Source organism: Colossoma macropomum, unplaced genomic scaffold, assembly GCF_904425465.1.
Source record: "Colossoma macropomum unplaced genomic scaffold, Colossoma_macropomum, whole genome shotgun sequence".
In the NCBI taxonomy this organism is placed as follows: Eukaryota; Metazoa; Chordata; class Actinopteri; order Characiformes; family Serrasalmidae; genus Colossoma; species Colossoma macropomum.
The window spans coordinates 36,413,500-36,428,306 of NW_023494784.1; the positions used below are offsets into that span (position 1 = coordinate 36,413,500).

The 14,807-nt window shown below is 40.1% G+C and overlaps 1 protein-coding gene across 1 annotated transcript; it reads left to right on the forward strand.

Moving 5' to 3' along the window:
- The first annotated feature begins 51 nt into the window (after nt 1-51).
- On the forward strand, nt 52-14,414 carry lrrc58b (leucine rich repeat containing 58b). Its single transcript, XM_036570677.1, has 4 exons — nt 52-737; nt 10,160-10,288; nt 11,713-11,990; nt 13,092-14,414. The coding sequence occupies exons 1-4, from the start codon at nt 283-285 to the stop codon at nt 13,283-13,285; spliced, it is 1,056 nt and encodes a 351-aa protein (XP_036426570.1). The 5' UTR covers nt 52-282; the 3' UTR covers nt 13,286-14,414.
- Nucleotides 14,415-14,807: the final 393 nt, after the last annotated feature.

Below are 14,807 nucleotides of genomic sequence, written 5' to 3' on the forward strand. Positions count from 1 at the left end.
GGAACATGAACTGCAGATATTTTACGCTGGCCTGGTTTTGGCGCTGTGGGGGATTAGGCAGGTTTTGGGTTTCCAAACATCAGCCTACACTTTGAGGATCCTGCAAGATGACCTACATTATGGGGGTGTAAGTGTAGGAGAAACTGAGATTTAACTTGTATGGATGAGCCTGGACCGCAGCTGGTATTGATTGTGAGAGTCAGCTGAGCTGGACTGACCAATCTCGCTAGCCATCTGGACAAAGACTCCTTTTATTGCTGAGCATTACAGAAGAAGGAAAGCATGGAGGGCTTCGAGGGAGCCTGCAGCGGCGAGACCGTGCTGGATTTGTCTCATCTGAGCTTCAACAGCGTGAGTTTCGACGCCCTGAGCGACAAGAGGAGAGAAGTGACCAGGCAGCTCCATCTGTGCTACAACAGGCTGACGGACCTTCCAGCCTCCATCCAGCGCTTCAGCAACCTCGAGTTCCTGGACCTGAGCAACAACGGACTCTCGGTGCTGAGCGAGGGCATCACCCGCCTGACCAAGCTCAGGACCCTCATAGCCAAGAACAACCGCCTGGACGAGTTCTCCCTGCCCAAAGAGTTCGGCTCCCTGCAGCTGGAGGTGCTGAACTTCAGCGGGAACCGCTTCGAGGAGATCCCGGCGCAGGTCCTCCAGCTCCGCCGCCTGCAGTCGCTCTCGCTCGGGGGTAACAGGCTGAAGAGCATTCCGGCCGAGATCGAGAATCTCACCAGGTGAGGACATCGCGAATCCTGTTCGCCAGCTTCTTTTTCGAATTATCCCGTTCCACCTTAAATCGTGCATCAGTTACATTCTGTCACGTCAGGCTTCTTGTTCGATTTTTTACGTCCCACCTTAAATCGTGCAGCAGTTATCATGGTACCTCAGGCTTCTTGTTCGAAGTGTCCCGTTCCACCTTAAATCGTACAGCAGTTACATTCTGTCACGTCAGGTTTTTGTTCGAATTTTTTCGTTCCACTTTAAATCGTGCAACAGTTGCATTGTCACCACAGTTTTCCCGTTCCACCTTAAATCGTCCCGCAGTTAACATGATGGCACTTCAGGCTTCTTGTTCGAATTTTCAGGTTCCTCCTTAAATCGTGCAACAGTTACATTCTGGCACCAAAATCTAACTGTTGCACCATTTAAGGTGGAACGGGAAAATTCGAACAAGAAGCTGGCGAATAAGCAGCTGATTTCGGCTGCGTAGGAGATCCGTGTTCAGTTTATCGCAGCTGGGCTTTTAGAAAAGATCAGCCCAGGCTCGGTTTCGTGGTGACGTCCTTTATTTCCCTCATTCATTGCCTTTATTGTGAAAATGGTGATTGGGATCCCTTGTTTGTCGGTTCCACGATACGATTTGACGATTCGATATCGTGTTACCGCGAGACGATAGTTTCGATATAATTGATACAAAAAGTTTGAAATGACAAGTTGTTGTGTTGATTTTTTTATAATTTAAAATATGTCAACGTCCTCTACAGGGACAAACCTTAATGTGGCACTGCACTTTCTGCATATGTTAGTATACAATTTATTTGCTGAGTTTTAACGTATTGGAGAAAGAAAATCATAACATAAAAGATCTAACAGAATATAAAATGGGCCGTATCTTTTGCACAGGTCACATTTTATGTTTTATTTTTTCCAGTATGTTCAATTCAGCAAATAAACAGTAACTGTGCATTAGAATGAGTAAATGTGTTCTCTTTAGAGAATGTGTTAACTTATTTTCACTTAGAAAATCAATAAAATCATGTAATTTGACTGGGTCATCCAAACTTTTACATACAACTGTTAATCCAGCTAACACACTAGGCCTATACGTTTTCTTTTCAGGCTATAATAAACTACACAAATTCAGGATGATTGTAGGCTAAGCTTTAATGAAGATCTGCCTGAATGTACAATGTGGATAGAATCATAAAGTGCATTTAATTAATGAATTCATACACATTTAAACTGTACATAGGCGTTTACATTGTAACGGCAGTAGGCCTATATATTCTCTCTAATGTCTGTATTTATTTCTGCCATTATTGGCATTAAAGACATTCATTTCTTTAATGCCAACATGAGTTGTATTATAATGAGCTAATTCCTGGATTTTTAACCTGTACATATTGATGTACAATGTGATGGCCTGTATATTGTTTATCTGTAATTTCTGCATTTATTTATGGCATTAATTTCTACCACTGAATGTATGTGGTAACACTGCCAAGACGAGTATTTTCACTGTCCTGTTAGGATTTTTTGATCCTGCATATTTTGTTTTCAAAACAACAAACACTAGTTAGGTCAAAGTGTTGTTATTTTGAAAAACAAAAGTACTTTGGGAGCAACAAGAACAGTGTAGAGCTGTGTCTTGACTGCTTTTGATTCTTTTAAAGTAGGAATCTGGGGCCCTTGGACTGCTTTTGAGGCCTGAGTCTTGGACTAAACACAATAATAACAAGGATTCTCCACTGCTGTTACTGTTTTATGTAATGATTAAGCTTAGTTCTGTCTGCAAAACGGGCCTTTAAAGTTGATGCATTGCACCACACAAAGGAAAGGGCCATATTTAGGTTCTTTATAACCTTCTAGACTAAAGAAAAAATATCTAATGTGTTATAAGATTTTAGTTGTGCTCCATAAAACTGTGAAAAGTGACCCACTGGCCTGTATGCCAGATCTGTCATACTGATTGTTGTCCTCAAACGTGAAATGCCCTCATGCAGATGAATCCAGGTTGTGAATCCATGAGGAAGGGTGGATCATAAGCGATCTCTGAACATCTGAACGTCACTCCCCTTTACACGACCCTGCCCTCAGTAGAGCTTATCTTAACGTCTGTGTGTCTGTCCCACTGACGCACTCTGACCGTGTTAGCTGAGCTCAGCTGTCAGATCCACAGACTCAGTAACGATTTAACAGACTGATTCGAAAGACATCCTGTGGGTTGTGATAACATTACCCAGCATATCAGGATGTTTGCTTTGCTTTATTGATTCGTTTAAGAATCTCAGCATGTAGATCTTTGAGAATTCAGGCAGAGCTGTTTTCCTGCCCAGCGGCCAGTGTAGGAGTAAGAGATGGCAGTGATCTGATACCAGGTCAGGGAAAAAAAATCAGCAAAAAAAAATTGGTTTGCATATCAGAAAAAAAGAAGAAATCTGATCTGCAATGAACACAGCCTGAAAACTCACAGCTTTAAGGGCAAAACTGTGTAAAACGAAAAAAAGTAGGCCGGCAGATAAGAGTGGCCACATATAGTCTAACGTTCAATATAAACTAGTAGCTGAATGAGTATTATAATAGAATGACCAGTCCTTTGTTATAAATTGAGGAAGCTACTCAAACTGAATTTAAAATAACTGCAACATTTTAAAAGCTGTTAACTGTGTATTTGGACCTTTTTAACCATTAAAGTACTACTTTACGCACAAATGTTTGGAGACGTGGCATTTCATTACAAACTTAAAAAAGATGGTTCTTTTAATAAAGAAAATGGTTCTAAATAGAACCATGAACACTCAAAGAACCCTTTGCATGATTAAAGCGTTCTTCGTCTCAGTTTTTTTTTTTCAGGTTGCTGGAGAATGTGTTTTATATGGTTCTATAGAGAACCTATATATATTATATATATCATCACTGTCCAGGGAAAAATATGTATCTCCACTTTTGTCGATCTTTAGTTTTCTGCATCATTTAGGCACAGTGGCTGTCCTTTTATATTGTGTGAAAATTTCGTGATGAAATGGCAATGCTCTAAAATTACTCAAAATAAAATATCTTTACATTGACTTACATTAAAAGTACAGAAGGTTTTTGCCCTCTCCTGTAAAGCTGCTATTTTGGAAATACTTGTTTTTCTTTGGACAGCGACGATATATATTACATATGTTCAATACATATATATAAATATTGAAAAGGGTTCTACATAGCACCAAAATGGTTCTTCTGTTGTTACAAGCTTGACATCGTAACAAGATCCCTTTTTGGTTCTGTAGAGAACTCTCTACAGCACATGTCAGGCTTCAATCCTTGTGGGCCAAAACACTGCAGACTTCAGCACACTGCAGACTTCAGCACACTGCAGACTTCAGCACACTGCCTCAATAAACACACCTGATTCAGCTCATCAGCTCATTAACAAGGCGTTCATGAACTGAATTTGGAGTATTAGATGAGGGTAAACGCCAGTATCTGTAGCACTTTGGCTAGGAAGGTCCACAGTTTGACATGCCTGGTCTATAGCATATTCTCCATCAATCTGAAGAACGCTTTAATCATGCATAGGGTTCTTTGTGCTCATGGTTCTGTACAGTACCATTTTCTTTACTAAAGACTAAAAACTGTGTATTGGTAAAGTTTAATGAAGTTCTTCAGGTCACTTGAACAAAATATTAGTTTCAAAACACGTTGAGCACAGCATTGAACTGATTAGTGTGGAGAAAGCCTGGAGAAGAACTCCAGCCACACTGATCTAAGGGTGCTGTGAAGCACAGAGGTGTAAACAGAGTCTGGGGCTGTTTTTCTTACAGTGGTGTGAGTGAGTGAGCTTGAGTTCATTAATGGGATCATGCAGAAGTCTGCAGAGAAACTGCTTAAAGGATAACAATCTGAAACACACTGGCCACACTTTGAAATGATGCAATACCAAAAAGAAAAGCCCCGAATGGCCTGCTTAAAGGAAATGCCACCTGGTTTGATATTTTGTTTGCCAACACATAGAGGTAGGCAGTATGATGATATTTTATTGTTTTCATGATAAATCCTGTTATGCTTTCCTGAACATCTTGTGGATATAATCAGTACTTAAAAAACACTGACCAACTGAACGTTTCATTAAAAAGAGAATATACTTAGTCCTGTTTGTTTAGTTTTAGTGCAGTACGGTATGTACACTTATTCAATAGATAATACTGTGCCTATAGAGTTTTTAGCTGTTTTCAAGTGTGGCACTGCTAGTGTACTGTGTCTGTGTGTCAGAATATCATGATGCATATCATGTATTGTGAAAATGTCTTAAAAATTAGTACAGTGTAGTACAGTGCTTGTAGTTTCAGGATGGTCACCTAGTTTAGATTTAATCTTCAGTTAAAAGTAGCTTATTTTAAAGCCCTGTTATTTTCAAAGACAAAGTAGCAGTTCGATCGATACTACTCGGAGTCAGTATCAGAAGAAAAAAATGGTATCATGCCATCTCTAGTTGTAGTGCATTTTCAGTTTACTGGAGACTTTGTTTTCTCAAGGGCTTGACTCGTGCAGGAGACACACATGGTTTCAGAGAGAGATGCATTCCACTGAGTAAACAGTTTACAGCTGAAAGTCTGCAAACTCTTCCACATTTTATACCCTTCTTTTTTCTGCAGAGGTTGGTTGTGTTTGTTCAGTTTTTTGGTTTCACTCTGCACCTTTTCTCAGCTCTCCACTCAGCAGGGTCGGAATATTAACAGGCAGAGAAAATGCAGACAATTCCAAGCTAAAGGCTAATTAATTTATATTGGCAGGTTCCTTATGAGCAGGGCCTCTGCTTCTCTCTCTCTCTCTCTCTCTCTCTCTCTCTCTCTCTCTCTGTTTGTCTTTCTTCCATGTCAAATGGATGCATTGAACTAAATAGCTAGATTCACTGACTTGGCTGTGTAACTAAGCTAACTCAGTTACGTAATGCAGCAAGTTACCCCGAGCCAGTGGGACTGGTTTCTAGCTAAAACAGTTGCCTGAGCTTTCACACAGTCCATATCAGCTTTAGTCCTTTAATCCTACTGTTAATGCAGATGCTTCGGCTAGAGATACAGTTGTCTTAAGTTTGTGTTTAAAACCTTTATTTTTAAAGTTACTTTAAAATGCTACAGTAATCCACTTCATTATGATGACACATGATATTTGAATATCCTTCTTTCATATCCACAATACACACGGTAGTGAAAGCAGTACTTCCAGGTAGAAATAAGGTGCAAAGTAGTCCTACTCCTTGCCTTCAGCCTTTAAATTGCTGTGAGCTAAAGGTGTATTAATTACACAAATTTGTACATGTGATCAGATCACCCACATTTTAATGAAACGTGCTTTGTTTAACTGCAGTCAAATCATAACTGTTGCAGAGATTATAAGTACAGTACTGTGCATAAAGTCCAGGATCGCTCTTCATTTATTTAATTTCCAAAACAGCTATTAGTACAAGTTACTTATATACTTAAGTACTTATTTTTTGGCATCAGGAAAAAAGCAGGAAATGTATATTCAACGGAAAAATTCACAGAAGCTTCAACAATTAAATAAAATATCACTTTTTCAGTTTTTATTGTGTCCACCCTTTATCTTTACTGCAGCATCAATACGTTTCAGGAGGCTTTCTTTCAGTTTTTCAAAGAAACATGCAGAGATGTTTCTCCACACCTCCACAGTTCAGTCTTAGAAGTTGGTTGCATTTTCTGCTTCACACAATCCAAATAATCCCAAACAGATTCAGTGATGTTGAGGTCTTGACTCCATTTTTCTGAAGACAAAGCAGATTCTTTGTTTGATTTGAAAGGATGGACAGAAACACCTGTGGATGTTTTCAGATCTGAAGCAAGAGTGGAGCTTGATTTTCTCTTCTCTCTCAAAGATGGAAGATTTAAGTGCTGTTTATCTGATGGAGACAGTTTTGGGGTTCTGCCAGATCTTGAATGGTTGTTAGGAATCATGTTTTTTTCTACATCTTTTAATCACTTTTTGAAGTCCTGTTTTTTCATTTATTTTCCTTTGACTTTTCCCTTCCATGTACATACCGATCATATCTCTAATCTTATATAATAATAATAATACTAATAATAATAATAATAATTTATATTTAATGGCTGTTTTGACTGGAAATGAGAGAAATGAAAGATGATCTCAGACTTTTGCACAGTAAAGTAGCTGTTGGGCTGTTTTCACTGTTTCACCACTGCAAGTTATAGATATAGTTTGATTATATCACCTCTGTGACAGTGGCATTAATAGAGCACAGCTGAGATAAAATAGCCTTAACGCAGGATCGGATTTGGATTAAACTTAACATAGCTGATAACGGTCCAGGAGAATATGTCCTGATTGGCTGTGATAGTGATCTTTCAGACTGGGATGTCCCATCCCTCTCTTCCGCAGCATTAGCGTTTGGGTAGTGCCGCAGTGTAAGGGCAGCTGATGCAGCAGGGAGTTCTGCTGGAACATCGGGTCAAAAAGGTCCAACTGGGCCGACAGCCAACCACTCACACACACCCATGGCTGCCCTTTTGGCCCACATTACACTCCAGGTCGGTCCATTAGAGGAGCCGGGCCTCTCTCTCCTCTTTCTTTCTTGCTCGCTCGTTCTCTGGCTCGCTTTCCCTCTCACTATCTGGAGCAGTAATTGTGGAGGTTCGGTCATGCTGGCTCGGCAGGAGAATGAGGTATTGAAGCAGAAATGAATGGCTCTTTTGGGCAGTGCAGAGAGAAAAACAGCAGGCTCAGTGGAGTAGAAACGGCAGCACAGCTCTCACTGCCTTCCCAAATACCTCTCTCTGTCTCTGTCTCTCCCTCTCTCTCTCTCTCTCTCTCCCATTCAGTCTCTCTCTCTCTCTCTCTCTCTCTCTCTCTCTCTCTTTCTCTCTCTCTCTCTCCCATTCAGTCTCTCTCTTTCCCTTGAAGTTCGTCTCCCTCATTTTTCTCTTTTGCTGACGATTCTCTCATTTTTCACGTCAGACTAAACAGAGGGAGATGAGCAGTGATATGATGCTGCTTTAAAGCTGAGCTCTCTGATGTCTGTCTGCTCTGTGTATTTGTCTGATCTCTCACAGACGCAGCAAACATGGACGATCAGAGCTCTCTGAGAAAACCGAGACCCTTTTAGTTGCCACAAACTCTCTCTCTTTCATAAACACCCACCCATGCACAAGCTAAAGTGGGAGGAATCTCCTCACATCTCTGAGCTATACTACCTCCCAGCTTCTCCACTCTCCTTCTATAGAATATAGTTGCTCATCACTGGAGCAGCTCTGTCTTTGTGTCATTTTGATTTTTGCTATAATAATGACACCTACTGGTTGTTTATGCCTGCCATTCTAATAATAAGAATATGTTGGGAGAAAAAAATTATGTTTTTGTTTTAAAAATAGTATCAGTACATGGTGGCATAAAGATCAGTTTTAAAATGTGATTAATATTGTACCATGTATTAACCTCATTTTTACACTAATATTCCTAGGGCTGGGCAATATGATGATATTTCATTGTTATTGTGAGAAATGATGTCACAATATGCTTTTTGGAGCAGATCATCAATATCATTGCTTAAAGAACACTGAATAACTGCATGTTTCATTACAAAGAGAGCATTAGAGAGTTAGTCCTGTTTAATTGGATTTAGTGCACTATATTATAGTTTTTGATAGTATGTAATAAATATGATAGTAACTATGGCTTGGCTTTTTTGTCCATTTAAACTTATCTTATCAAAAATGAAATATGCACTGTGTATCATGTAAATGATTTGTGTCATGTCATTATATTTTTGCCATATTGCCCACCTCTAAATATTACCAAATTGCATTCTTGTCTTTATCCACGAGGTAGTGCCATTTTTTTTCCTGGTGAGATCAAGGTTTCAGTCAGTACAATGCTATTTATGAACAGATAGTGTGGTCCAGGGGTCGCCAACCCAAATGTTAAGAAGAGACATTTTATCCTTTTAACAGAAATCAGTCCACCTTAGGAGCCACAACATTTATATGTCCATTTTAACGTCATGGCTGTAAATATGTCTCAGTATGTGCGAATGTCCTAGTATATAGGCCAACAATAATGCAGACTCACTTTATTCTGCTTTAAGCTTTAGCTCAGCTATAGCTGCTTTTCTCGCATCTCTGGCAGGAAACTTTTCCTCAAAAGTAGAACAGTTTTTCTTGTGAAATGTCGTCTTGTTCAAATTCAAAATACACTCCACGAGAATGTAACTGCTGCACCATTTAAGGTGAAACAGGACAATTTGAACAAGAAACTGACTTCAGCTTCACAACTTTTTAATGTTTGACAGTTTCTTGTTGCAGATTAAACGTATCAGGAAACCAGCTGAGTGCTTATAAATACAAATAAGTAAATTGTCAATGTTTGCCTTAAATCTTTCTCTTTGCCTTTTTATTAGCTACTAGCTAGGCAAGATTTTTATCTGCATTGCTATGGTGACCAGCAGTCTATGCGCCAACCTTCCGTGAATTAGTAGTTATGCAGTTATACAACTACAGCATTTAAGACCATTTATTGTTAAAACTGTGTTAGAATGATCAGCAGAGCTTTATTTTACCACAAAGGAGAATTATTTTATTTTTGCCTAAAAAAACAGGGCAGTAAAAGAGCCACATGTTGCTTCGGAGCTGCATGTTGCCGACCCCTGGTGTCATAGATAACATGCTCGTCCCTCTGAGGAAAGGGATTTGAGCCCACTGCTGAGGCAGGAATCATAAAAGCTATTAAATTAAACCAAGAGTCATTTTGTGAGACTTCTAACATTGCATTCACTCACCTTTTATAAATCACTCCAGATATAAGCATACATTTAAAAATGAAAAAATAAAGCATCCGCTAAATATGTAAATGTAAATGCTGATTTATTTATTTTACAGTTTTGTTTTGCTTCAATAAAAAGATTAGGGTTTTTGCAACCATAAGAAAAAAATCCTAATATATTACATTGTGTCACATTACAATACTTAGCATATCACTGCAATCTGCAAATATCACAATAGACTCATATCATGATAACGTCATACCGTGGGGTCTGCAGCCCTCACTCTTAATAATAAGTACAGTTTTACTGGAGGAAAATAATAGTGATTCATTGTCATGTTATCAGTCTACAGGTGACAAATCAACTGCACTGATTTTGAAACATTAGAATTGATTGTAACTGATTATAGTAATATTCAATAAAATGTTCACTCACTTCCACTAAAAGAAGCTTGGTGTATTGTTTTTGATTGTCTGTATCCGCTTCCTGTGTCACTAGTGCTTTCAGTCCAATTTTTAAAAATGATTCAGAATCATATCTTAGTCAAACTGAATCATTTTATTACTGAATCCTTTTATTACCCTGCCATTATAGTATAATAATGTTACACGTTGGTTGGTGATTTATAGTATTAATAGAAAGTTGTTTATGTGCCTGCAGTTTGGAGTTGCTGTATTTGGGAGGGAATCTAATCTCTGATATTCCGGCGGAGCTGGCCGACCTGCCTGGCCTCAGCTATCTGGTGCTATGTGATAACCGCATCCAGAGCATCCCCCCACAGTTCACCAGGTACGCACCCCACCACGGCACACACTTCACACTAAGGCGCTGAATTCATCCTTTTGCAGAGTTTTTCCATTGTGCGTAGTGAAGCACTCTGAAATAAGAATCAGAATCACTTTATTTTGACAAGTATGTCACACATACAGGGAGTTGGTCTTGATGAGTCACACATGTATGACATGTAACATACTGATTAGACTAGACAAGCACACATACTGGTAACAAACAACTTCTCTCAGGGATAAATAAAAATAAAATACGATCAGTAGAATAGAGTGATAAAGGGCCAATGTGAAAGAGAGTTCAAAGAGTCTAAAGTATGAATGTCTGTACATACACTAGGTGGACAAAAGTATTGGGACACACCTCTTAATCACTGAATTCAGCTATTTCATTCAGTCCCATTGCCACAGGTGTATAAAATCAAGCACCTAGCCATGCAGTCTGTCTTTATAAACGTGTGAAAGAAGGGGTCGTTCTAAAGAGCTCAATTAATTTGAGCGTGGTGCTGTAATAGGATGCCACTGTTGCAACAAGTCAGTGTGCAACAAGAGTGGTGTAAAGGACCGGTTGGCTTGACCCACACAGAGCCCTGATCGCAACCTCGTCGAACACCTTTGGGATGAGCTAGTACAGAAATTGCGAGCCAGGCCCTCTCGTCCAACATCTCTCTGACCTCACAAATGCTCTTCTGGATGAATGGGCAAAAAGTTCCCACAGACACTCTCCAAAATCTTGTAGAAAGCTTCCCAGAAGAGTGGAAGCTGTTATAGCTGCAAAGGGGGACCAACTCCATATAAATGCCTATATATTTAGAATGGGATGTTATAAAATCTCCCGTAGGTGTAATGTGTAGGTGTCCCAATACTTTTGTATACCATATAGTGTATATAGGTCTAAGTAGACTTAAAATAACTACAGAATATGAACATTTGTAAAAGATATAATTTGTAACAATAAACAGTTGTCCAAATAAGCTTTATGCTATAAATGTTATACTTTAATACAGTAAGGGAGGCTTGTTAGGTTCAGTAAATAAACGATCTATGGATAAATCAATGAGCAGCAAAGTTGGAACACTCCAGTATCCCTCTACTGTAACAAGAGTCTACAATAAAAGCGAGAGGCCACACTGACTGTATGGGACATATGCAGCTGTTGTTCCGTTTGCAAGCTTTGGCTGCTATTATCAGACAGAGGAACAGAACAGCATAGTTGTTTATCAAAAAAAGCCTCAAATGCACAATAGAAGTATTGATAAAACGTTTGGTTTTGAAAATTATTGTTCTTCTTTCTTTCTCTCTTTCCCTTCATTTTCTCTCTTTCTCCCTTTTGTTTTCTTTCCCCATTTTACTCCGCTCTCTCTTTCTGTGCCTCTCATTCTGTCATCCCTTTTTCGTTCTCTCTCTAAATCTCTCGGTCTCCTCCAGGCTTCATTCCCTGCGTTCCCTCAGTCTCCATAACAACCTCCTGACCTATCTGCCCCGCGAGATCCTCAGCCTAGTGCAGCTCCAGGAGCTCAGTCTCCGTGGCAACCCTTTGGTCGTGCGCTTCGTCAAGGACATGACATATGACCCCCCTTCGCTGCTGGAGTTGGCGGGTCGTACCGTCAAAACACGCAACCTTCGCTACTCAGAGCAGGACCTGCCAGGCCATCTGGTCAATTACCTGGACCTTGCCAGCAAGTGCCCCAACCCCAAGTGTGCGGGTAAGACAAGCTGAATAAACCCATTACAGAGAAAGTGAGAGACAGAGAGAGATTAGGATTAGAGGAAATCAAGGGACTAGGAAAAATATTTGGTTGCTCAGTTGATTAAGAGAAATAGCCAAATAAATCAAATGTAGTTGATCAGCCAAGACATGTTTTGTGTTCACTTCTTTAGGTTTTCACTGGAGCTACGAGACTAATATAGCTAAGTAATGGAAAGTTATACTCCAGTGATGAGCGTTGTGCAAACTGCCTAAATCATCACACACTTTCCTCAAATAGCGTTGTAGTCTCATATAGACTATAGACCAAATACTGTTGTTTGGTGCGTAAGCACACACAGCAGTCAGAGTTTTCCTCCCTGTGATTTTAATTGGCATTGAGGTGACCCTCTTGTCCACCGGGACAAACTCCAACTGCGTGATAGCCAGCTGAGGGCTCGTGAGTATCCTGAGTAGCAGAGGGACCAGCTATCAAGGGGTTTGGTTCCAGAGAAGACTCTGTAAATGGAAGTAAGCCCACCTTTATGTAGTTGGTACCTCTCAACCTCCCACCAGAGCTCTGGCTCCTTCCCCCCAGTGAGATTACATTCAGCATGCCAAGAGCCAGTTTCTGCTGCAGGGGTCCATGCCATCAAGGACCTCCCTGCCATCTCCATGACAAGGCCCCAATCCTTTCTGGATTCTTGTTACTTCTCTTGAACTATAATAGGATTGATTTACTTATTAATTCCTGGAAAAACGAATCTCTCTACTTTACTTAGTAGCTATGTTAGCCCTGTAACTCCAGGGCAAAACTAAAGAAGCAAACTTCAGACACCAAACATGTCACAAACAGACAGAAACTTCAGGACAACTGAAAAAGCAAACTTAGGACACCAGAGTTTTGGTTCCATTAAAATTTCCCTTTAAATCCAGACTGTCCAGTTCCAGGCTTTTAAAACCGCAAACACTGTACTGTTTATATTGTCTTTGCTCTGACATAGCAGATTCAGCTCACAGAGGATTTGATGATTTGCTGAGTTTTAGTTATTTTTCTATTATTCATGGAAGCAGAGTGTCCTGCTCTTCCTCCTATCACAATGTATCGTCTCCTCTCCAGGTGTGTACTTCGACTCGTGCGTGCGCCACATCAAGTTTGTGGATTTCTGTGGGAAGTACCGGCTGCCGCTCATGCAGTACCTGTGTTCCCCAGAATGCACCTCTCCCTGCAGCTCCAACCCACAGAGTGACGCCGACTCGGACGACGACCAGACCGTGCCAGTTGACCGCCTGCAGAGAGTGCTGCTGGGATAGCGCTGTTCATTCACTCCTCCTATTCTTTCTCTCTCTCTCTCGCTCACTCTCACTCTCTGGTGCTACTTCACCAAACGCTGAACTATGTGACATGTTTCAGGTCTGCCAACTGAGGCCAAAAATACTTTTTCTTTGTTCATTTTTTGAAGCATGTTGAGAGTGAAGTGCTCCTGAGTGATGGGAGAGCTTTTCTACACTACACACTCCTAGTAACTCTAATAACTGTCTTTTGAAAAAAGGGACATCTGTTCCTTTTGTAACCAAGTAATTCAGAGTCCCTTCGTTTCTTTGTTTTGGAGACTGAAGAGAGCGTGACGGGCCTGCAGCGGTGTGTCTTTCCCTGCTCGTTTGTGTGTTTACACAATTAAAGACTGTTAAGGCGTTAAAGGGAAATTCAATCGTTAAGATGTAAACAGTCATTCAGGGTGGTTTGATGTGAAATGGTTCATTTTAGAGAAACTTCCAAGCTCAGATTTCTTTACAGTGTTGGTGATAGGAACCAGGAGTCTGATGCATACAACACAGATGTGGGTTATAGGGTTGGGCGAAGTCTGCCTAACTGGCTTAAGTTGGGAGGGTGGGGGTAGTATTCTTTATTTTTCTCGACACATGTTCATCAGTTTAGATCTCTGGGTAAGTAATCAATATAGTTTTCCCTGGATTTAAAGCAGGCAAAGCCTGTTAGTGAGGCAAAGTGGGAGCAGAGAAATATGATTTTTTTGCTTGGAGCGCAAAGCGGCTTTTCAGAAAGCGTAGCATCAAGTGTTCTGTCTCGCTCTGAAATCACGCTCTATCCCATGAGCCAGACAGTGTTTTCTTCCACACTGACTACCTCTGCGTGACATTAGTGATGCGGCAAGGCTTATGGTGAAAGGGTGGAGCATCACAATGCTGTCTCATCATCGCAATTTTCGGCAGCCATTGACAATGAACAGTGGCATCGTCTATCAGCCTGTTAGGTTGCAGTGTAAATATGTATCTAAAATGACCACACATGTTTTCTCAGTTTTTGTATGTAATGTTTATAATGGTAAAATGGGGAAAGGGATACGTTTTCTTTGGGAACTATTTTGCCTTAATGATTTAGCTTTTAGAGACATTAAACTCTTCAGACATCTGGTTCCGATCACCACCACTGTGAACAATTCTGACATTCTGACTGTTTCTCTAGAATGAAGCTTTGGCAAAAGTGTAAAAGATATTTCTTTCTGCAAAACAAGACTTTACAATAACTTCTCACAAATTCAAACCATAAAATATCTAAAGGCAAAGTATTGTATAGAATCTGTATTTTAACAGTATTACGTTTTTTTCAGTTAGCTAGGAGTCAACTTCTAAGGGTTAAACAGACAGCCTTTACCATGTAGTGCCAAAATCATCTGACACTGTTAATTAAAGAACAGTCGTTGTAATTAGTAGCTTTTTATTTTTATTTTAACAAGTTTTAACCAAGGTGCCTTGGTGTATGCATGAAAAATGAAATCTTTTGAAGTGCTTAGCTCTTATGGACTTTATAGCGCTC